Source organism: Hyperoodon ampullatus (genome assembly GCF_949752795.1).
Source record: "Hyperoodon ampullatus genome assembly, chromosome: X".
In the NCBI taxonomy this organism is placed as follows: Eukaryota; Metazoa; Chordata; class Mammalia; order Artiodactyla; family Ziphiidae; genus Hyperoodon; species Hyperoodon ampullatus.
In genome coordinates this window covers 132,628,069-132,651,790 of record NC_136913.1, presented here as the reverse complement: position 1 = coordinate 132,651,790, position 23,722 = coordinate 132,628,069, and the positions used below count along the sequence as shown (strand labels likewise).

The 23,722-nt window shown below is 40.0% G+C and overlaps 1 protein-coding gene across 3 annotated transcripts in view; it reads left to right on the top strand.

The window, feature by feature from the left end:
- Window positions 1–23,722, top strand: part of F8 (coagulation factor VIII) — a gene marked incomplete at both ends in the record, with an annotated part of 114,201 nt that overhangs the window by 38,734 nt on the left and 51,745 nt on the right. For all 3 annotated transcript variants that reach the window (XM_079726863.1, XM_079726862.1, XM_079726861.1), the window contains 4 exons: window positions 2,715–2,808; window positions 5,999–6,213; window positions 7,802–7,952; window positions 17,578–17,787. In XM_079726863.1, the coding sequence (XP_079582989.1) occupies window positions 2,715–2,808; window positions 5,999–6,213; window positions 7,802–7,952; window positions 17,578–17,787 (670 nt within the window). The remainder of the gene's footprint in view (window positions 1–2,714; window positions 2,809–5,998; window positions 6,214–7,801; window positions 7,953–17,577; window positions 17,788–23,722) is intronic.

The following is a 23,722-nucleotide window of genomic DNA, read 5'->3' as shown; positions in this document are numbered from 1 at the left end:
GGATGCATACAGAAATAATTACATATGTGTGTGTATGTTTAGGTTAGTATATTTCCTAGCGCTGTCCACTGAGAGGATCTAGAAGCAATGACATCCCAGTAGCAATGAGCACACCCAGATCTTCGTTTCTAATACCATTCTCTGATGAAAGGAACCAAGGCCATTTGGAGAATGGATGATTCTAGGGCTGGGCCAGGGAAAACATAAGATGAGCCTGGAGAATCTTGTGGTTCCAGAAAGTAAGAAAGTGCTCAAAAAAATAAAAGGATGGGACAATGTTAAAGAAATACAAGAGCTTCTAACGGCCAAGGTGGAAGAATATGAGCAATAAAATAAAGTATAAAAGAAATATCCATGAGTATATACTGATATAAATAAATGATTGAATAAATAAATAAATGGAAGAGTAGAGGCAAATCTCACATACAGAAGAATTCCAAATCAATTTTAGAGGTCTATAATCCATTTTGGGTTCATTTTTGTGAGAGGTGTAAGGTCTGCATCTAGATTCTTCTCCCTCATCTTCCTCCTCCTCCTTCCTCTCCCACTCCCTCTCCCTGTCCTTCTCCTTCTCCTTCTCTTTCTTCTTCTTCTCCTTCCTCTTCTTCTTTCTCCATGTGGATGTCTAGTTGTCCCAGCACCATTTGTTGAAAAGAGTATCTTTGCTCCATTTTATTGCCTTTGCTTCTTCGTCAAATATCAGTTGTCTATATTTGTGTGGGTCTAATTCTGAGTTCTCTATTCTCTTCCACTGGTTTTATTTATTTGGTTTCACTGGGTCTTAGTTGCGGCATGCATGTGGGATCTAGTTCCCTGACCAGGGATTGAACCCGGGCCCCCTGCATTGGGAGTGTAGAGTCTTATCCACTGCACCACCAGGGAAGTCCCTCTATTCTCTTCCAAAAGGAACTTTTTAAAATGGAACTTTATTAGGTACTAGTACAAAAGAGGAGATGTTGGCATTAGATAGGAGCTGATTTTAACAGGAGAGAATATGGCCATATATGCATATAGGTTGGTAGATTTGATGGTGGGTAGATGAGGAATTTCTTTTCTGAATGCTTCTCCCCTCTCAGTGAAAAAATAAGCGCCTGATAGTGAGGATCAGGAAGCAAATATTAGCTGAATAAGTGGGAAGGTGAATTTCTAGGAAAAACGTAATAGGATAGCTAGGTAGCTTGAGCGTCTGTTTGAGATTTTTGGTCAACAATTTAAAGAAGCAGAGCTGTGTGATTTTTCTCCTACATCATTCTGCTGCTTAGGTGCAGGCAAGGAATAGGCTGTTAGTGGGTTTTACCAAATGAGTGGGTTTAAGACCAGACTGCAAGTAGAGGGCTTCCCTGGTGGCGCAGTGGTTAAGAATCCACCTGCCAATGCAGGGGACACAGGTTCAAGCCCTGGTCCAAGCCCTGGTCCAGGAAGATCCCACATGCCGCGAAGAAACTAAGCCTGTGAGCCACAACTACTGAGCCCGGCTGCCACAACTACTGAAGCCTGCGTACCTAGAGCCCGTGATCCGCAACAAGAGAAGCCACCACAATGAGAAGCCCGTGCACCATGACAAAGAGTAGCCCCCACTCGCCGCACCTAGAGAAAGCCCGCGTGCAGCAATGAAGACCCAATGCAGCCAAAAATAAATAAATTAAATAAATAATTTTTTTTAAAAAAGACTGCAAGTAGAAGTTGGTTTTTTTTGTTTGTTTGTTTTGTTTTGTTTTTGCGGTACACGAGCCTCTCACTGTTGTGGCCTCTCCCGTTGCGGAGCACAGGCTCCGACGCACAGGCTCAGCGGCCATGGCTCACGGGCCCAGCCGCTCCGCGGCATGTGGGATCTTCCCAGGCCGGGGCACGAACCTGTGTCCTCTGCATTGGCAGGCGGACTCTCAACCACTGCACCACCAGGGAAGCCCAGAAGTTGGTTTTTTATACTCATATCATAGAACCTCAGACATAGAGCCCAGTTGATATGTTCAGGGTTCTTAATGCTGCTTCCATGTTATCACTCTTCTATCTTACCTCTCTTTTAAAGCTCATGCAATCAGACAATTCCAACTGCCACCCTTGCTTAATGCTGTAATCAGCTGTCCTCCTGGTCATGCCTGCTTATCCAGTGAAGATTTTATCACTTGAACCACTGTTTTCCCTTCCACTATTGGGGAATTCAGGGCCCAAATGGTGGGAAAGGCTGAGGGGAAGCAGTGTCCTCAGCAGACATCCAAATTTCAATTACTAATGTCAGAAGGTGCAAGGAATTCTTCCTGAAGTGATTAAAATAATTTTAAATAAATGGAAAGGAACCTTTAGTGAGAAACCTAAGTAGCTGTCTGAGCAATTTTATGAAAAGAACAAACATTTTGAGCTTTATCTAGGCTCAAAGCCCTATACTGTAGATACAAGGCAGCTTTTTTTTTTTTTTTTTTTTTTTTTTTGCGGTACGCGGGCCTCTCACTGTTGTGGTCTCTCCCGTTGCGGAGCACAGGCTCCGGATGCGCAGGCTCAGCGGCCATGGCTCACGGGCCCAGCCGCTCCGCGGCATATGGGATCCTCCCAGACCGGGGCACGAACCCGTATCCCCTGCATCGGCAGGCGGACTCTCAACCACTGCGCCACCAGGGAGGCCCCAAGGCAGCTTTTGTTTTCTGGAGGTAGGCCACACTTTTCTTGTTGATCCTAATTGTCTTGTACCTGATCTTATATCTCATTTATACTTTCAGATTATATTTAAGAATAAAGCAAGCCGACCATATAACATCTACCCTCATGGAATCACTGATGTCAGTCCTTTGCACTCAGGGAGACTTCCAAAAGGTAAGTGTTACCTCAATTTTATAGGTCTTCCTTACCTGTAGATACAGATGAGGGCACAGCCTCAATAACAACTAAAATCATGCACATTTATCACCCCACCATCCTTATTCTCTTAAGTTTTATTTTATTTGAAAATATGTCTTTATTTTGCCTTCGCTTTTGAAGGATAATTTTGCTGGACAGAGAATTCTGGGTTGAGAGGGTTTCTTTTTCCTTTTAGCACATTCAAAATATTGTTTTACTATCTTCTTGCCTATATAATAGCTAAATTCTATTCATTCATTCTTCCCCTGTATGTCATTTTTCTCTGGCTGTGATTTTCTTCATATTTATCCTACTTGGGGTTCACTGATCTCCCTGTGAGTCACAATATTTGTATTTTTGTTTTTAATAGCCAGACCTTTGTCCCCAGATGAAGTAATAAGTTGCACTTCTACTAGTCATGTATGAAAATATAATTTCCCACATCCTTGATAGCTAGAAGATAATAGTCTTTTAAAATCCTGCTAATCTGGTGGGTGAAAAGTGGTATTTCATTGTTGCTTTAATTTTACTTGGGGATGAATATTTATTTTATCAAAATAATACATGCTTAAAATATTGAAAGGCTGTAAGTTCCACTCCCTAGAGGCATCCATTTTTAAGCATTTCTGTTTTAGATTTTTGGTAGTTATCGCTATAGCTCTAAAAAATCATTTATATGCTACTCCTTTGTTTTTCAGCTTTAGACATTATATATTTATTTTGTGTTAAATGAGGATTTAGCATTGTGCTTCTTCCCATTCCAGTTGTTTTAGACTTTTATCAGTGCTTTTAGTTCCTCAACTGGCTATCATTAGAATTTTTAAAAACATGCTAAATACCTACGTTTTATATACATTAAGGTACTAACAACAGTTTCCCATTTCTTCTCCTCTATTCTTCCATTTCCCCACTGCTGCCAGCTATACCTTTACTTTTATAAAACTAAAGTTGATAACATTTACATTTTGCACTGTAATTTCAAATAACTCCTTGCTTTTTCTATATATTTATTCTAAACTTTGAAAGTCAAAAAACCAGCATTTATATTATTTCAGTATGTTTCTTATTATAAGTATATGAGTTTACTGCAGAACTAGATGATATGCTATGATTATTCTTTTGTCTACAGTTCCAATGATTCTACTGTTAAGGTCAAATGGATTATCCTTCTTTATTCTCTACCAGTAGTTCAAAATCATAGTAAATTTTAGTTTGCTTTATATTAGAACCATGCTGATCTTGGAATTTTTGTGTTTGTATTCCTGAAAAAAGACTTTTTTTTCTTTTTTTTTTTTTTTTTTTTTTTTTTTTTTGCCATACGTGGGCCTCTCACTGTTGTGGCCTCTCCCGTTGCGGAGCACAGGCTCTGGACGCGCAGGCTCAGCGGCCATGGCTCACGGGCCCAGCCGCTTCACGGCATGTGGGATCCTCCCGGACCAGGGCTCGAACCTGTGTCCCCCGCATTGGCAGGTGGACTCCTAACCACTGCGCCACCAGGGAAGCCCCAACTTTCTTTTCTTTTATCAGGAGAAGAAATGTATGCCTTTTCACCATATCCCTTAGGTCTTCCAGCTTCTTAATCATGCTGTTTATTGGTATCTGATCCTTTTTTCTTCTAAAGATGTTCTGGTAGTTCACCAGCTTACTATTCTAATTTGGATTATATGCTTTCTAGGCCTGCTACAAAGCTGCCATCTTTGGATTTTTTTTTTTTTTGGACTTGTAGGCTAGTGCCATTACTGCTCCTATCTTGTACATTTCTGGTTTTTGATTTCTTTTGTTTTTCTGGAAGTATACCTTCAATATACTTCTGAATACATTTAGTATATAGGGGGAAAACTTTATGAGTCCTTCAGTATTATATGATGTATAGATAGGCTGGTTATAAATAATTTTCAATCCACTGTTTTCTAATACTCATTGTTGCTGGTGAAAATTCTAATGCTAAATTGATTTGCAATTCCTTTATGGGAGAAGGGCAATGTAACAGAATTCTGGGGAGATATTGAATGTGTACCCTGAAATTTGGAGGCATACGCAAATACAATTCCTGGTAACTTGCTTTTTATGTGGAAAACTCTGAAGGCTCTACTGCTCATAACTAGCAGATAAGAAGAGAGGGTAAGAGTGGAACAGTCTGCCCTTCTGCTGTTTGACCTGGCTAGGATGCATGAGTTTTCTCTGTAAAAGTAGATACTATTGCAAATAGCTGGCTTGCTCTCTTTTGAAGATACCCTGCCTAAGAAGGCAACCTGACAGGGTGAGGGATGCCAGAAATAATAGGCTCTTGCATATATCACTAGACATAAGAAGAGCTGGGGAGGGAGGAGGGCTGCAGAAGGATAACTGAAGTAAGCATCTCTCATGCATACGGTGCTGAGGTCCGGATGGTTACTCCAAGGAAGCCATACATGTACCCTAAGAAAAGACCAGCATCTCAGCACCTGCCACACAGAAAGCATTGGTGACCAAATAGTGTTGTCAGAGAGAGAGCACTCACACAGCTGGACCTGTTAAGCAAAAATCAATTTGCCCTTTCCTCTAATACCCATCTACCCTCACTCCCTATTATGTTAACCCTGACCTATGGTTAGGGAATGAATATAGACTGGATCTTTAGGTATTAAACATACGCAAAAGTGAGTTTTAATTACTAAAATCAGACAGTTGTTGTCCTGAGGACCCTTTAGCCCAAGGGCAGATTTTAATTCTTGCTTCCATTCCTCACAGAGGCCAGATACCACAAGTCTTGATACCACATGTGAGTTAAAACTTCAGTGTGCAGTCTTTCAGCATCTATTCAGGACACTCTGGCTTTGTTGTGTTTTTTTTTTTTTTTTGGCGCTTGGGGTTTTTTTCTTCTTTATATATTTTCAGTTATGTATTTAAAATGTTTAAAAATATTATTATCTATTATTTCTATTAGTGGGTAGACCTGCTAATTTCAACTCAAACTAACATGCTATCAGAAATCTCCTGAACCTATTTTTATTGTAAAAAGTTGTGTGAATCTTAAACTTATAAGAGGTGCAAATTTAGTTTTCACTTATTGAGAAACTTTATATGTACATATAAATTTGTAGAGCCACTGTAATGACGACATGATTGCCAATATGTGCCTTGTTATACTTCTAATCTAGCTATATTGGGGTTTGGGTGTGGGTAGGTGTGAAACATTTGAAAGATATGCCAATTCTGCCAGGAGAGATATTCAAATATAAATGGACAGTGACTGTAGAAGATGGGCCAACTAAATCAGATCCTCGGTGCCTGACCCGATATTACTCAAGCTTCATTAATCTAGAGAGAGATCTAGCTTCAGGACTCATTGGCCCTCTCCTCGTCTGCTACAAAGAATCTGTAGATCAAAGAGGAAACCAGGTGAGTTCATCTCTTTCCAAGTGCTGGGTCTGAAGCTAAAATGGAATGATGATGCACATGAACTTCCAGATAGTATTTCCTATATTCTCTCAGTGTACATCCACCTATAGCCTGCAGAAAATATAGTAGTCTGCAATATTGAGCAAAAAAAGAAATGAGCTGGGTTTCTCACTGCTTTTATTGGATTTGACTTTGGTGTAATAAACTTGCCTGCTGGATGGATAGGAGAGCCTGGGCCCTAGATTATTTCTATAATTCTATAGAATTTCTATAATTCTATCATTCTCAGTCTAAAATTCCTCTCTCTGTAAGTGATCTTGCCCATTTTTACATGATCAGTTACCACCTATTTTCAGATGACCCACAAATGTATATGATAGCTTAGACGTCTCCCCTGGACGTCTCACTGTGGGAGATTCAAAGACACCTCAAAATGAACACATGTGCAGCATCTAGCATAGTGTGTGGTATTTTAGTAGGAGTTCAGTAAATATTTGTTGAGCAAAATTCAAGGCAATATGTAAAATATTTCAGAATATGGTTAGAATTTGGACCACTTCTGCCATTTTAGAAAAAATTAAGTTAAATACTCTGAATTTAAAAAGCTTGATTCTTCACAAAAACTCCTTGCTTGGCTGCAAAATAACTCATTGCCATATTGCTGAGGCTTGACTACATGTCCATTTGGTTATTTATGGTATATAGGATTCCTACTAGTCTGAAAACATTTTATGAACTTTAATGCAGGTGAAACACGTGGCACACAAACCCAGAGAGGCATCAGTTTGGCCAAGTATCTTTCCTAATTTTTCCTAATTATAGTTTTCCATCAGTTTTTGGAAGAGGACTGAGATATACCTATATTCTCCAATCTCCTCCCCTCAGCATTTTCATTTCTGTGGTAATAGTTTATACAAAATGAAATTTATACATATTAGTGAAGTTTATACATTAATTCTTAGCGGGTTCAATTAGCAAGTGACTAACTCATAACTTCGGTTCATATACAAACAGCTCCTCCCCCCAAAAAAACTTTCAACTTTGTAAACATAAAACTTAAAAGTGTTAGTGTTAGTAAACATTTTATGGTTCATCTTAGCTTTGTTATTTTACTTCTATTTTGTATTTTTAATTTTTCACAGATTGGTAGTCTTGTGGAAGGGCATTTGCTAGATGAAAGTTTAGGGAAGGCATTCACCTTACTTGATTTGACTAAATTGTTTAAGAAAGACATTGAATAATCACTTGGGTCTTTAAAGAGTGAAACTTCTCTAATCTGAACATGGAGAGAATGAGGCTACAGACTCTACCAAAACAATCAGCCAGCATATAGCCTTGGGTCCAGAAGAAACTAAGTGTAATGGGTCCAGTCACCCTCTTGCCCTGAGGACACATTTGCTCTAAACGTATACTCACTGCTCCCAGGCCCTGGGACATGCCATAATAGTGACCCTAGGGAGAAATGGCATTGAACCAGAGGACTGTAGATACATCATATGCATGCCATCACTTCCATCATAGACTGCTAATTTCTACTTGACAATACTAGTAGCATTTCTTTCTTCCTTTCATTCCATGTAATTAATAGATGATGTCAGACAAGAGAAATGTCATCCTGTTTTCTGTATTTGACGAGAATCAAAGCTGGTACCTCACAGAGAATATTCAGCGCTTCCTCCCCAATGCAGATGGAGTGCAGCCTCAGGATCCAGACTTCCAAGTCTCCAACATCATGCACAGTAAGTAAAGCAGCACTTGAGTCCAGTGGGTAATGGATAAAGGGAAACTGAAGACACCAAATTGATGTGCAGTTAATTCATATGCCATATAAGAGTCATATTTCCTTAAACATTATTACATATGAACATATTCAATTTTATATAAATGCATAAATATGATCATATAATGCATATATTTTCTTTTAGAAGGCATCAAATATTCAATGAAGTTTAGTTTTAAAGGATAAATCAGACACACAGGTTTCATTTACCCAAACATACATAAGCCATCCTTAATATGAAATGTGCTCAATCAGTAAATTACACATGAAATACAAAGGGAATGCAATTTTACATATGTAAAAAAATTGCCAGCTATAACAAATTAACAGTCAAATTAATCATGACATTGTACATTTAAAAAAACCCAACATCTTTTTTTTGCAGCTTTATTGAGGTATAATTGACAAATAAAAATTGTATATATTTAAAGTGTACAACATGATCTTTTTGATATTTATTTGGCTTCCCCTTCCCTCTTATCTTCTCTCCTCCTTCCATATTATACCTTTCCACTAATCATTTTGTGTCCAGTAGCCCATGTTAAAACATATTTTTCTATGATTATATAATAATATATAAACACATATACGTTGTATTAGTCTGCTAGGCTTGCCATAACAAAGTCCCAGAGACTGGGTGGCTTCAACAGTAGACATTTATTTCCTCATAATTCTAGAGGCCAGAAGTCCGAGATCAAGGTGTCAACAGGATTGGTTTCTTCTGAGGTCCCTCTCCTTAGCTTATAGGTGGTCTTTCCTCTGTGTGTGCACATGTCTGTGTACAAATTTCCTCTTATAAGGACACGAATCATATAGGGTTAGGGCCCACCCTAATGACCTCATTTTAAGCAATTACCTGTCTAAAGACCCTATCTCTGAATGCAGTCACATTCTGAGGTACTAGGGGTTAGAACCTTCAACATATGAATTTGGGTGGGAGCACATATGTGTATGTGTTTGTATACACACTCAAGTCAGAACGGTCAAAAATTTGATAAAAAATTTCAATCTCACTACAGAGAAATGCAAAATAGAATACCATTGCGATAACAATTAATACCTTTCAGACTGGCAAAATTATAATATAATTATTACTAGTGGGCTTGTGAGTAAAAGAGTATTAGCATACAATGCTAGTGGATAACTAGCACAGTCTTTTTGAAACCAATCTGATTGAAACCGTTAAAATTTAAAATATATGCCTTTTGCAGTTCTGGTTCTGTTTAAGATGGAATCACACTGTCTATCCTACTGAATGATAGTTAAGGATTGTTCCATACAAAATGCATGGAGCAGCTATCTGAGAACCCTGAAAAGTAGTTGGCAGCAGGTAAATTGGGGAAGGAAACTAGAAAGAATTAAAAGCATGCAGATTGGAAGTAAAGAAATAAAACTGAATATGACATGATTATCTACATAGAAAATCTCAAGATCACCACAAAAAAGCTCCTAGAACTAATAAGTGAGTTTAGTCTGATTGCAGAATACAAAGTTGACATACCAAAGTCAGTCATATCTCTATGTAGCAATAGCCAACTATTGGAAACTTAAATTACAAAAATAATACCATTTATAATAGCTCAAAAAATGAAATACTTAGGCCTAAATCTAACAAAACATGCAGGATCTGTACACTAAAAATTGCAAAACACTGATGAAAGGAATTTTAAAAGACCTAAATAAGTGGAGAGACATGCAACATTCGTGGATTGGAAGACTCAATAGAGTGAAGATGTCAGCTATTCCCAAATTGATCTATAGATTTAATGCAATTCCTATTAAAATCCCTGGAGGATTTTTTTTGTTGGTAGGGAAAAGTATATTATAAAATTTATATGGAAAGCCAAAGGCATTAGAATAGCCAAAACAATTTTGAAAAAGAAAAAATTGAGTTGGAGGACTCATATTACCTGATTTTAAGACTTAATATAAAGCTACAGTAACCAAGGTAGCATTGTATTGACAAAGATGAATGACATAGAATTTATAGTGCAGAAATAACCCACACATATATGACTAATTGATTTTTGATGAAGGTGGAAATGCAATTCAATGGAGAAAGAATAGTCTTTTCAACAGATAGTGTTGGAACAATTAGTCACCCGTATACAAAAAGATGAACCTCAACCTAAATCTCACACTTAAAGATTAACTGAAAATGGATCATAGATCTAAATGTATAATGTAAGGGCTTCCCTGGTGGAGCAGTGATTAAGAATCCGCCTGCCAATTGCAGGGGACACGGGTTCGAGCCCTGGCCCGGGAAGATCCCACATGCTGTGAAGCAACTAAGCCCGTGCACCACAGCTACTGAGTCTGTGCCCTAGAGCCCGTGAGCCACAACTACTGAGCCCGTGTGCCACAACTACTGAAGCCCATGCACCTAGAGCCCGTGCTCCACAACAAGAGAAGCCACCACAATGAGAAGCCCACGCACCGCAACAAAGAGTAGCCCCCACTCGCCACAACTAGAGAAAGCCCGTGCGCAGCAACAAAGACCCAACGCAGCCAAAAATAAATAAATAAATAAATTTATATTAAAAAATATAGGGCTTCCCTGGTGGCGCAGTGCTTGAGAGTCCGCCTGCCGATGCAGGGGACACGGGTTCGTGCCCCGGTCTGGGAAGATCCCACATGCCGCGGAGCGGCTGGGCCCGTGAGCCATGGCCGCTGAGCCTGCGCGTCCGGAGCCTGTGCTCCGCAACGGGAGAGGCCACAACAGTGAGAGGCCCGCGTACCGCAAAAAAAAAAAAAAAAAAAAATATATATATATATATATATATATAAATGTATAATGTACAACGACAAAAAGTTTCAAAGAAAACATAGAAGGAAATCTTCATGACCTGGAGTTAGGCAAAGGGTTCTGATAAATGACACCAAAATCAAAATTAATAGAAGGAAAAACTTGATAAACTGGATTTCATCAAATGAAAAACTTTTGCTCTACGCAGGATATTGTTAAAGAGAATGAAAAGACAAGCCACAGATAGGTAGAAAATATTTGCAAATCACATATCCATATGTAAAGTCTCAGACTCAGCAGTAAGAAAGCAAACAGATCCCTAAAAATGTGCAAAAGATTTGACCAGACACATTACCAGAGAAGATATATGGAAGGCACATAAGCATATGAAAAAATACATCATTGGCCATTAAGGAAATGCATATTAAAACCATAGTGAGATACCGCTACATGTCTATTTTAACAGCTAAAATAAAACAAAACGGACAATATTAAATGTGCTGGCCAGAGTGCAGAGCAGCAGGAATCCTCATGCATTGCTGGTGGGCATGTACAATGGTTTAGTCACTCTGGAAGACAGTTTGGCAAAGGCAAATCAAAACCACAATGAAATATCACCTCACACCTGTTAGAATGCCTATTATCAAAATCACAAAAGATAACAAGTGTTGCAAGGATGTGCAGGATGGGAACCCTTGTATATTGTTGGTGGCAATGTAAGTTGGCACAGCCATTATGGAAAACAGTATGGAGGTTCCTCAAAAAATTAAACATAGAACTACCACATCATCCAGCAATCCCACTCCTGGGTATAGGTTCACACAAAAACCTGTCCATGAATGTATACAGCAGCTCTATCCATAATTGCTAAAAGTTGGAAATAATCAGAGAACCTGGAGCCAGCTCCAAACCCCTGAGCCTTGAGCCAGGGACTCTCTGCCAAGCAGCCCCAGGAAGGAAAGCCATATGAATAGAGGAGAAACCCCCCAAGGATGACTCTGCCAATCAGGAGGAGCCAATGGCCAGAGCAAATCTGTGCGGAGACCCTGGGAGAATCTGTGCTAAAGACGAGATCCCATTAGACCATCTCTCTCTCTCTCTTTTGGCTGCGCTGTCTGGCATGCAGGGTCTTAGTTCCCCTGTACAGGGATTGAACCTGTGCCCACTGCAGTGGAAGCACGGAGTCTTAACCACTGGACCACCAGGGAAGTCCTAGACCATCTCCCTCTTAAATGGGGAGTTTATCCTATCTACATGGGATTTATTTATACTAATACGTGTTTCCTTTTTTTCTAAATTTTTAGTATTTTCTCCTTTATTTTTTGATCAATTAAGTGTTTTTAAATTCCTATTTTTCTTTACTAGTTTGGGAGTTATGCACACGTCTTTTCGCATTGCGGGGGGAATACCTTTGAAATTTTACTCTTTATACACAGACTGTTGTTGTTTGTTTTGTTTTGTTTCCAGCATTATTAATATAAAATTGTCATATAAAATTATATAAGTTTAAGGTGTATAACACCATAGTGTTAGCTAACACCTCCACCAGATCACATAATTACCATTTCTTTTTTGTGGTGAGAGCATTTCATATCTACTCTCTTAGCAAGTTTCAAGTATATAATACAGTATTATTAACAAAATCACCATGCTGATCCCCAGAACTTATTCCTCTTACATAGCTGGAAGTTTGTACCCTTTGACCAACATCTATCCATTTTCCACACACACACACCCCAGCCCCTCGTAACCACAATTCTACTCTCTGTTTCTGTGAGTTCATATTTTTTAGATTTCACATATAAGTGGAATCATACAGTATTTCTCTTTCTCTGACTTATTTCACTGAGGATCACATTTCCCTGATGATTAGTGATGTTGAGCATCTTTTCATGTACCAGTTGACCATTTGTATGTCTTCTTTGGGAAAATGTCTATTCAGTTCCCCTGCCCATTTTTAAAATCAAATTGTTTTTGTTTGTTTTGTTATTAAGTTGTATGAGTTCTTTATATATTTTGGACATTAATCCCTTATCAGGTATATGCTTTGCAAATATTTTCTCCCATTCCATAGGTGGTTGCCTTTTCATTCTGTTGATCGTTTCTTTTGCTGTGCAGAAGATTTTTAGTTTGATGTAGTCCCATTTATTAATTTTTACTTTTGTCGCTTGTGCTTTAGGTGTCATATCCAAAAAATCATTGCAAATACAAGTTTCCCTATGTTTTCTAGGAGTTTTACAATTTCAGGTCTTATGCTTGTCTTTAATCCATTTCAAGTTAATTTTTGTGTATCATGTAATGTAAAGGCCCAAATTCATTCTTCAGCATGTGGCTATTCAGTTTTCCCAGCACCATTTATTTTTTTATTTTATTTATTTTTTTTTTTTTTAGTGAACAACTTTTATTTCATATAGATACAAAATAAAAGAAAAAACAATATTTTTTCCTTGTGATGAAAACTCTTAGGATATACTCTCCTAACAACTTTCATATTCGGTGTACAGCAGTGTTATATTTATCATGTTGTACATTATATCTCCAGTACTTATTTACCTTATAACTGGAAGTTTGTACCTTTTGACCACCTTCACCCAATTCCCCCTCCCCTCCCCCTCCCCCTCCCCTCCCCCTCCCCCTCCCCCTCCCCCTCCCCTCCCCTCCCCCTCCCCCCTCCCCCCTCCCCTCCCCCCTCCCCCTCCCCTCCCCCCTCCCCCTCCCCCCTCCCCTCCCCCCTCCCCCCTCCCCCCTCCCCCCACTCCCCTCTTCTGGTAACCACAAATCGGATCTCCTTTTCTATGAGTTTCTTTGTTTGGTTGGTTGGGTTTTTTTGCGGTACGCGGGCCTCTCACTGTTGTGGCCTCTCCCGCTGCGGAGCACAGGCTCCAGACGCGCAGGCTCAGCGGCCAAGGCTCACGGGTCCAGCCGCTCCGCAGCATGTGGGATCTTCCCAGACCGGGACACGAACCCGTGTCCCCTGCATCGGCAGGCAGACTCTCAACCACGGCGCCACCAGGGAAGCCCTGTTTGTTTGTTTTTGAAGTGTAATTGACCTACAACATTATGTTAGTTCCTGGTGCACAGTATTTCTATACATTACAAAATGATCACAATAGATTTCTTATTAATCTTTTCCTCCCTTGCTCAACAGTACAATTTCCTTCCTTACCTGAAGTTTCTTCCCTGTTATGGGGCTGTCCATTATCTTGTGCCCTTTAGCTTAGTCTCCATGCTACTTTTTTTTTTTTTTTTTTTTTTTTTAGGCTGTGCTGGGTCTTCATTGCAATGCGCAGGCTTCTCTAGTTGCAGTGCTCGGGCTCAGTAGTTGTGGCATGCAGGCTTAGTTGTGGTAGGTGGGATCTTGGTTCCCCAACAAGGAATCGAACCCGGGCCCCTTGCATTGACAGTGCAGAGTTTTAACCACTGGACTACCAGGGAAGTCCCTCCATGCTACTTTATTTAAGCAGTTTTTACTACATTAATGAGCCCTTCCTTCTAACATCTTCAGTCTCTTCTTCATTAGTGCCTTCTTCTCTGCTGTCTAGGGGTTGTCCATGTTTATCATGCCCAGGTCATGCCTTTGCTTGACCTTGCTCTCCTATCTACCTTTAGCCCTATTTCTCTCCATGACAAATTCTGTTTCTTGCTGTTTCTTGTTCCTATAACATCTGTTTATTTCTGAGTCCACTGACCTACTCTCCTGAAGTTACATTCACAACACAGCTTCATTCTCTTTTTCTCCCCCTACATTTTGAAATTCCTCAGTCCTGGAATTCTGTGACACCTATAGGCCATCCTGGTTCTCCCCCTATAAGTCCAACCAAAATGCCTTCACCATCTTCTTTCTCTGGATGCTTCCTTCTTCAGACCCCTCTTGGCACTGCAAGCACTTCGAGACTCCTGGTCCAGCCGAAGACTTCCAAAGCTGACTCTCCAGCCATGAATGAATGGGGGTTTTTTGGTTTTGTTTTTTTTTTTTGTTTTGTTTTGTTTTTTAAATTTATTTTTTTATTAGTTTCTGCTTTATAACAAAGTGAATCAGTCATACATATACATCTGTTCCCACATCCCCTCCCTCATGCATCTCCCTCCCTCCCACCCTCCCCATCCCACCCCTCCAGGCGGTCACAAAGCACCGAGCTGATCTCCCTGTGCTCTGCGGCTGCTTCCCACTATCTATCTACCTTACGTTTGGTAGTGTATATATGTCCATGCCTCTCTTTCCCTTTGTCACAGCTTACCCTTCCCCTTCCCCATATCCTCAAGTCCATTCTCAAGTAGGTCTGTGTCTTTATTCCCGTTTTACCCCTAGGTTCTTCATGACATTTTTTTTTTTAAATTCCATATATATGTGTTAGCATACGGTATTTGTCTTTCTCTTTCTGACTTACTTCACTCTGTATGACAGACTCTAGGTCTATCCACCTCATTACAAATAGCTCAGTTTCGTTTCTTTTTATGGCTGAGTAATATTCCATTGTATATATGTGCCACATCTTCTTTATCCATTCATCCGATGATGGACACTTAGGTTGTTTCCAGCTCCGGGCTATTGTGAATAGAGCTGCAATGAACATTTTGGTACATGTCTCTTTTTGAATTATGGTTTTCTCAGGGTATATGCCTAGTAGTGGGATTGCTGGGTCATATGGTAGTTCTATTTTTAGTTTTTTAAGGAACCTCCATACTGTTCTCCATAGTGGCTGTACCAATTCACATTCCCACCAGCAGTGCAAGAGTGTTCCCTTTTCTCCACACCCTCTCCAGCATTTATTGTTTCTAGATTTCTTGATGATGGCCATTCTGACTGGTGTGAGATGATATCTCATTGTAGTTTTGATTTGCATTTCTCTAATGATTAATGATGTTGAGCATTCTTTCATGTGTTTGTTGGCAGTCTGTATATCTTCTTTGGAGAAATGCCTATTTAAGTCTTCTGCCCATTTTTGGATTGGGTTGTTTGTTTTTTTGCTATTGAGCTGCATGAGCTGTTTATAAATTTTGGAGATTAATCCTTTGTCAGTTGCTTCATTTGCAAATATTTTCTCCCATTCTGAGGGTTGTCTTTTGGTCTTGTTTATGGTTTCCTTTGCTGTGCAAAAGCTTTGAAGTTTCATTAGGTCCCATTTGTTTATCTTTGTTTTTATTTCCATTTCTCTAGGAGGTGGGTCCAAAAGGATCTTGCTGTGATTTATGTCATAGAGTGTTCTACCTATGTTTTCCTCTAAGAGTTTGATAGTTTCTGGCCTTACATTTAGGTCTTTAATCCATTTTGAGCTTATTTTTGTGTATGGTGTTAGGGAATGATCTAATCTCATACTTTTACATGTCCCTGTCCAGTTTTCCCAGCACCATTTATTGAAGAGACTATCCTTTCCCCATTGAGTATTCTTGGCTCTCTTGTCATTTATCAGTTGGTCATATATGTGAGAGTTTACTTCTGGGCTCTCGATTCTTTTCCATTGATTTATGTGTCTATTTTTATGCGAGTGCCATACAATCTTAATCACTATATCTTTGTAGTGTAGTTTGAAATCAGAAAGTGTGAGGCCTCCAGCTTTGTTATTCTTTCTCGGGATTGCTTTGGCTATTCAGGGTCTTTTGTGGTTCCATATGAATAGTCATATTTTCCATCAGCGTTTACCAAATAGTTCATTCTTTCTGCTACTGTTTTGGGATGCTCCCTTTGTCATATATTAAATTTCCATTTATATCTGTGTCTGTTTCTGGACTCTATATTCTGATTGACATAATCATCTATACCTGCATTAAGACCATGCTTTTAATTACGATAGCTTTAAAATATCTTTTAACACTTTGTAGGGCAAGAAACTTTGATTCTCAATTAGTTGCACTAAGCTAGTGTCTGAGCATTGCTTAGTGGATTTGTGGGCCTCCACCTTGCAGAGTAAACAAATGTTTATTGAATGGATGGACAGATAGATGTATGGAAGAGGCTTTCAGAAACAATTCTGTTTATAAATTGAAATCTGTGTTACTTTTACTTACTTTTTATTTAGAAATAATTTCAAACGTTCAGAAATGCTGCAAGAATAGTAAAGTCCTATATACCCTTTATCCAGATTCACTCATTTTTAAGATTTTGCTATTTTTGCTTTATCATTCTTTCTTCTATATATACTTTTTTATTACTTATTTTCAACTTGAGAATAGGTTGTAGATATCATGCCCCTTTATCTCTTAATACTTCATTGTGTATTTCCTATGAATAAAGATATTTGCTTATATAATCAAAGTGGAGTTATGAAATCCAGAAAATTTAACATTGATAGAATACATTATCTAACACATTTATACAATAAACTTACCTAATTGGTAGCCAATATTCCAGTTGTATCAATCAGTGCTGTCTTTTGTAGCATTTCCTCTCTCCGTTTCAGGGTCTAGTCATGGATCTAGTTGCCCTGCTTCTTTGAAATCTGTTTCCTTGAATTTGGAACACTAGCAGATACTAATTTTGATCACCAGATCAAGAGTTTTTTTCCTCTGTGTAGTTATTATTTTTCTCCTTGCAACTAATAAGCAGTGTATAGGGAGATACTTTGAGACCATGCAAATATCCTGCTCCTCATCAAACTGCCGCCCACCATATAGCATCTAAATCCATCATTACTATGATGGTCTATGACTCTCCTCACTTTGAGATTGGAACCTAGCTGATCAAGTGTTAACAATTTACTTTTTTGAAAGGTATAATGTTACCTCTTCTTGGGAATAAGGTAACGGGCATAACATATAATCATTTCTAATCAGATCATGACAATCCAAAATAATACATGCAGATACTGCTAAAATCTTTTATTCTCCATTCTTTTTACAGGCATCAATGGCTATGTTTTTGATAGCTTGCAGCTGTCGGTTTGTTTGCATGAGGTGGCATACTGGTACATTCTAAGTATTGGAGCACAGACTGACTTCCTGTCTGTCTTCTTCTCTGGATATACCTTCAAACACAAAATGGTCTATGAAGACACACTTACCCTATTCCCCTTCTCAGGAGAAACTGTCTTCATGTCAATGGAAAACCCAGGTTAGTTATTTATATTATTCTTGTGGTGTTTGCTTCACTAGCCATTCACATGTTCTTTAGCCCACTAGCTTACATTTGGGTAGATACTAAATGGTTCAAGTGATTTTGGTAATTACAAGGCATTTTAAAGACAACACCACATCAAGTATTTAAGTTAAAAGTCTTTGTTCTAGGGCTTCCCTGGTGGTGCAGTGGTTGAGAGTCCGCCTGCCGATGCAGGGGACACGGGTTCGTGCCCCGGTCTGGGAAGATCCCATATGCTGCGGAGCGGCTGGGCCCGTGAGCCATGGCCGCTGAGCCTGCGCGTCCGGAGCCTGTGCTCCGCAACGGGAGAGGCCACAGCAGTGGGAGGCCCGCATACCGCAAAAAAAAAAAAAAAAAAAGTCTTTGTTCTAAAAAGTGCTTTTACTTGCCATCGGCCAAAATTTTAAGTGTGTTTACTAAACTGTAGTGGTGAATATACATTTCTACATGCAGTTAACACGCAGGGACTAAACATGTTTCTATGTGCCTTGTGAACATTGGTATTGCTGGGAAGTACATCATAATCTCCTTTTGCACACATAACATCAAACCACTGTGAAGCCTTCTGGACGAATGTGGCTGTCAGCCTCTCGTCCTCTCTCTCCCTCCATAACTACTGCAAGGCTTTTGAGAGCACCAGCCCAGTGATCAGGAGGAACACAGACCTGGCCTAAATCTAACACAGATTGTTGCAGCTTAGTAACAAGTGCTCCTTGTCCCTCCCACCCCCATCATCTGCAGAGGGAAGTACATAAAACTACCTACAGATTGTAGTTATTCTCTTACACTTATGGCTTTTCTGGAGATAAATTCTCATGGGGAAATTTCTTGGGAATAAAAACCAATCTCATCATATAAAAATATAGATTCACCTTCATACCCAGAAACTTATCTTACTTCAAGAAATGCAGTTTTGTAAGAAGTGAGTGAAGAACCTGACAAAACTCCAATAACACCTCTGAAAGTATCTTGTTTATTCATGTTCATGTCTTTGTTATCTGTTTTCCAGCTAAGTTGTAAGGTCTCTAAGGACAGGGACCTTGTTATCTTGCTCATCACTGAATCCCAAATGTTTACAGTGCCTGGCCTATAGTAGACGCTTAATAAACATTTTTTCGATGAATGAATGAATTAAATACCTGCAAAAATATTATAAAACAGTATGCATAATATGGTTGTATTTGTCTAAACCAAAGAAAGAAAGAAAGTCTGTGTGTGTGTCTGTGTGTAGGCAGAGAAAGATATTTAAAATATCAATATTTTGAGAAGCTTTTAAACTACTTTGGTGATCACTTAAATTCTAAAGACAAATTAGAACTCTGTTTTATGTGTCTTGAGGGAAAAGTCTGATCCCTTTTATTTGTCCTCTTGTGTCTGGCTTATTTCACTTGGCATAATTTTCACTCAGCTTCACTCAGCCAGAGTCATCCATGTTGTGATATGTGTCAGTGCATCATTCTTTTTTTAAAAATTTTATTTATTTTTTTTTAAATTTATTTATTTTCGGCTGCATTGGGTCTTTCATTGCTGTGTGCGGGCTTTCTCTAGTTGCGGCAAACAGGGGCTACTCTTCGTTGCAGTGCGTGGGGTTCTCATTGCGGTGGCTTCTCTTGTTGCAGAGCACGGGCTCCAGGTGCGCGGGCTTCAGTAGTTGTGGCGCACGGGCTTAGTTGCTCCACAGCATGTGGGATCTTCCCGGACCAGGGCTCAAACCCGTGTCCCCGGTATTGGCAGGTGGATTCTTAACCACTGCGCCGCCAGGGAATTCCCTGTTAGCACATCATTCTTGCAGCTCACTTTACACCCTGCTTTAACCACATATCACCACAAAAAAATGATAATTATGTGATGTGATACAGGCACATAGCTACCACTATGATGGTAATCCATATTGCAATATATAAATGTATCAAATCAATACACTGTAAAGGTTAAACTTACACAGTGGTATCTATCAATTATATCTCAATAAAAAAAGAAACTAGTGAGCAGGTTGGTCACCTGTTTCTGTAAATAACGTTTTGCTGGAACACATACACAAAAGATATACAATTAATTTTTGTATATTGACCTTGTATCTTGCAACCTTGCTAAATTCACTGTAAGATCTGGCAATTATTTTATAGATTCCCATAAGATTTTCTTGTACACAATCAAATTGTTGCAAATATTGTCAATTTCAGTGTTTCCTTTCCAACACTTATGCCTTTTATTTCTTTTTTTCTGTGCCTTAATTTTGAATAAAACTGGTAAGAGCAGGGAAAAAACCCACATATCAGAAGTTCTGATGAGTCATTTTTATTATCAATTATATTAAAATATTAGAAATATTTTCTAAAATCCATTGTGACTTCTTCTTTTATTCATAAGTATTAAAACTGGTTTACTAAATTCCTAAACATATGGATATTTTCTAGTTTTCTGTTGCTCATTTCATATTTTTACTTCACTGTGGTTATATAACATACTCTACATGATTTCAGTTCTTTGAAATGTGGTGAGACTTGCTTTATGCCTAGCATATAGTTTACTTTGGCTAATGGCCTGTTGGAACTTAAGATGAATGTGTCTTTGCAGTTGTTAGGTGGACTGTTCCATGTATGTCAAGTTGCTTTATCATTTTGTTAAAATCCTTATAAGTTTACTGATATTTTGTCTGCTTCTTACAGTTACTGAGAGAACTATGTTAAGAGCTCTACCTATAATTGTTGGGTTTGTTGTTTCAAAATAAATGAGGCAAAATAAAATCAGGTGCTTACAAATTTAAGATTGTAATGTACTCTTGTTAAATTAACCATGTTATCATTGTGAAATGTCCTTCTTTTTCTGAAGTAGTACTTGTTGCCATAATATTTGCTTTTTATGAAATTTATGTGCCTCAATCACCTTTATTTTGGTTAATGTTTGTGCGGTATATACTTTTTCCATTCTGGTACTTTCAACCTATCTATGCATTTACATTTATAGTGTATCTCCTTAACATTTCTTATAGTGCACGTCTTCTGGTTAATTAATTTTATCAGGTTTTGCTTGTCTAAAAAGTCTTCATTTCTCCTGAAATTGTGAATAATATTTGCACTGTGTACATACCAATGAAAATAGCTCTTGGACAAATCTAGAACAGAATGAAGAAGTATCAGAAACAAACACTGTGGAGCACAAAAATGAGGATGGCCAAATAGAAGAGCGTATCAAAAAGTTGACTTGTGTCATTCTGTCCCTCAGTCTGAAGCAGCTTGATGCCAAAGGGGATCCCCTCTAAGGGATTTCTTCCCGTAGGGAAAGGACAACAGGAGAACTGTAACACCTCTTGTCACCACCAGGAACACTAGCAGCCTTCACCACCTGAGGAGCTCCATAGTCTTCACAGATACTGAAGCCAGCTGATGGACCTGCTCAGAGTCCAAGCCACTGCACTCCCCCCAGAGGAGGAGCTGCACCCTCCCCTCAGGGCTTAGGCCTCCCCCAGCACCCACCATCTTCAGAGCTTGAGTTGCTGGTGTGCTTGCAACTAAGAGCCTGAGGACCCCATCATCCCTGGGGCCCATGTTGCTGCTCTACCTTGCCCCTCCAAGCACCAAGACACCACTGCACCCCACCCACCAGTACCTGAGCTGATGTGGCATGCCCTAAGAGAATGTGGACCCCAGCTTCATTGGCGATCTGTGCATGCCTGTGCCTTTGAAACTGGCACCACTACAGCAAATGTGCTCACACTCCAAGCTCAGGAACCATGAACTACACTGTCACTCTGAGCACCTGCACCCCAAACACTGGCACCACCATCAATGGGACATCTCTGTCCCAGAACCCAGCACTGCCATCAAGGCCTGTGTGCTCACATGCCAGACAGCACCAAGAAGAATCCCCTCAGCTAGGACCTCAGTCTGTGGGTGAAAAGAAGAACAAGAGGACCCCAGCATCCTTTGACATCTAGGAGGCCAACAACCCTCACCACTACTTCCATCACAGACACTCACAGCCTTGACCACCAAGGACCCTCCACAGTCTTCTCTGACATTGACCTCAACTGACAGAGCTGCATGGAGACTATGCTGTTGTGCCCTCCCTGCAACTGGAGCTGCTGAACTGCAGAAGAAAGAAAGAGAGAAAGAGGGAGGGAGGCAGGAAGGGAGGAAGAAAGGAAAGGAAGGAAGGAAGGGAGGGAGGGAGGGAGGGAGGAAGGGAGGAAGGAAGGAAGGAAAGAACCCAGAAATCCTGGAGCTAAAGAATATAATGAACGAAATGAAAAATGCAATAGAGCGCTTCAAGAACATACTTGATTAAGCAGAAGAAACAATCTGCAAACTCAAAGATAAATCTTTTGAAATTATCCAGTCAAGAGGAGAAAAAACAAGAATGAAGAAAGCCTACAGGATTTATGGAATACCATTAAATTTTTCCAGAGAAGACATACAAGTGACCAACAGGTATATGAAAATGTTCTCAACATCACTAATCATCAGGGAAATGCAAATCAAAACCACAGTGAAATATCAGCTCAGACCTGTCAAAATGGCTATTATCAAAAAAATCACATGATAATAAGTGTTGGCAAAGATGTGGAGAAAGGGGAACCCTTGGGACTTGCCTGGTGGTCCAGTGGTTAAGACTCCGTGCTCCCAATGCAGGGGACCTGGGTTCAATCCCTGGTCAGGGAACTAGATCCTGCATGCCGCAACTAAGTTCCCACATGTCACAATGAAGATCCTGTGTGCCGCAACTAAGACCCAGCACAGCCAAATACATAAATAAATATTTAAAAAGAAAGAAAGAAAAGGGCATACTTGTGCATTGTTGGTGGGAATATAAATTGGTACAGCCATTATGGAGAACAGTATGGAGGTTCCTCAAAAAATTAAAAATAGAACTACCATATGATCCAGCAATCCCACTTCTGGTATACATACAAAGGAAATGAAATCAGGATCTTGAAGAGATATCTGCACTCCCATGTTTATTGCAACATTATTCACAATACCCAAAACATGGAAACAACCTAAGTGTCCATTGATGAATGAATGGAAGAGTAGAAAGACCCTGAGCTCACCTGCTCTCACAGGCACACCAAATCACAACTATTTTTCAGAACAACCATCAGTGGAAAAGACTGGAAACTACCAGTAAAGATTGTCTACAACTAAAGATATAAAGAAGGAACCACAATAAGATGGGTAGGAGGGGCATCATCATGATATAGTCAAATCCCATACCCCTGGGTGGACAATTCACAAACGGGAGGATAATTACCATTGCAGAGGTTCTCCCCAACGAGAGAGGGGTCTGATCCCTTGTTGGGCTCCATAGCCTGTGGGTCATATACTGGGAAAACGAGCCCCCAGAGCATTTGGCTTTGAAGACCAGCAGGGCTTACTCTCCAGAGTCTCAGAGAGCTGTGGGAAGTAGAAACTGTACTCTTAAAGGGTGCACACAAACTCTCACATGCTCCGGGATCCAGGGCAGAAGCATTAATAGGAGCCTGGGTCAGAGCTACCTGCTGATCTGGAGAGTCTCCCAGAGAGGTAGGAGGCAACTGCAGCTCACCCTGGGGACACAGACACTGGTGGCAGCCATTTGGGCAGCTGATTCTACCATGAGGACACTGGTGCTGGTAAGCACCATTGTGAAATCCTCCCTCTAGCTTATAAGCCTCAGGACCCATCCCTGCCTGTAGGCAAAAGTGCTGAGACACCTCATGCCAAGCAACTAACTGGGCATGGGCACAGCCCCACCCACCAACAGACAGGCTGCCTTAAGACCCCCTGAGCCCACAGCTGCCCCTGGACATGGCCCTGCCCACCAGAGGGCACGGGATCTGCCCCACAAACCAGTGTGCAGGCACCAGACCCGGGACCCCCAGGGACCTCCAGCCAGAGACCGTGGGACCCAGCTTCACCCACCAGTGGGTAGG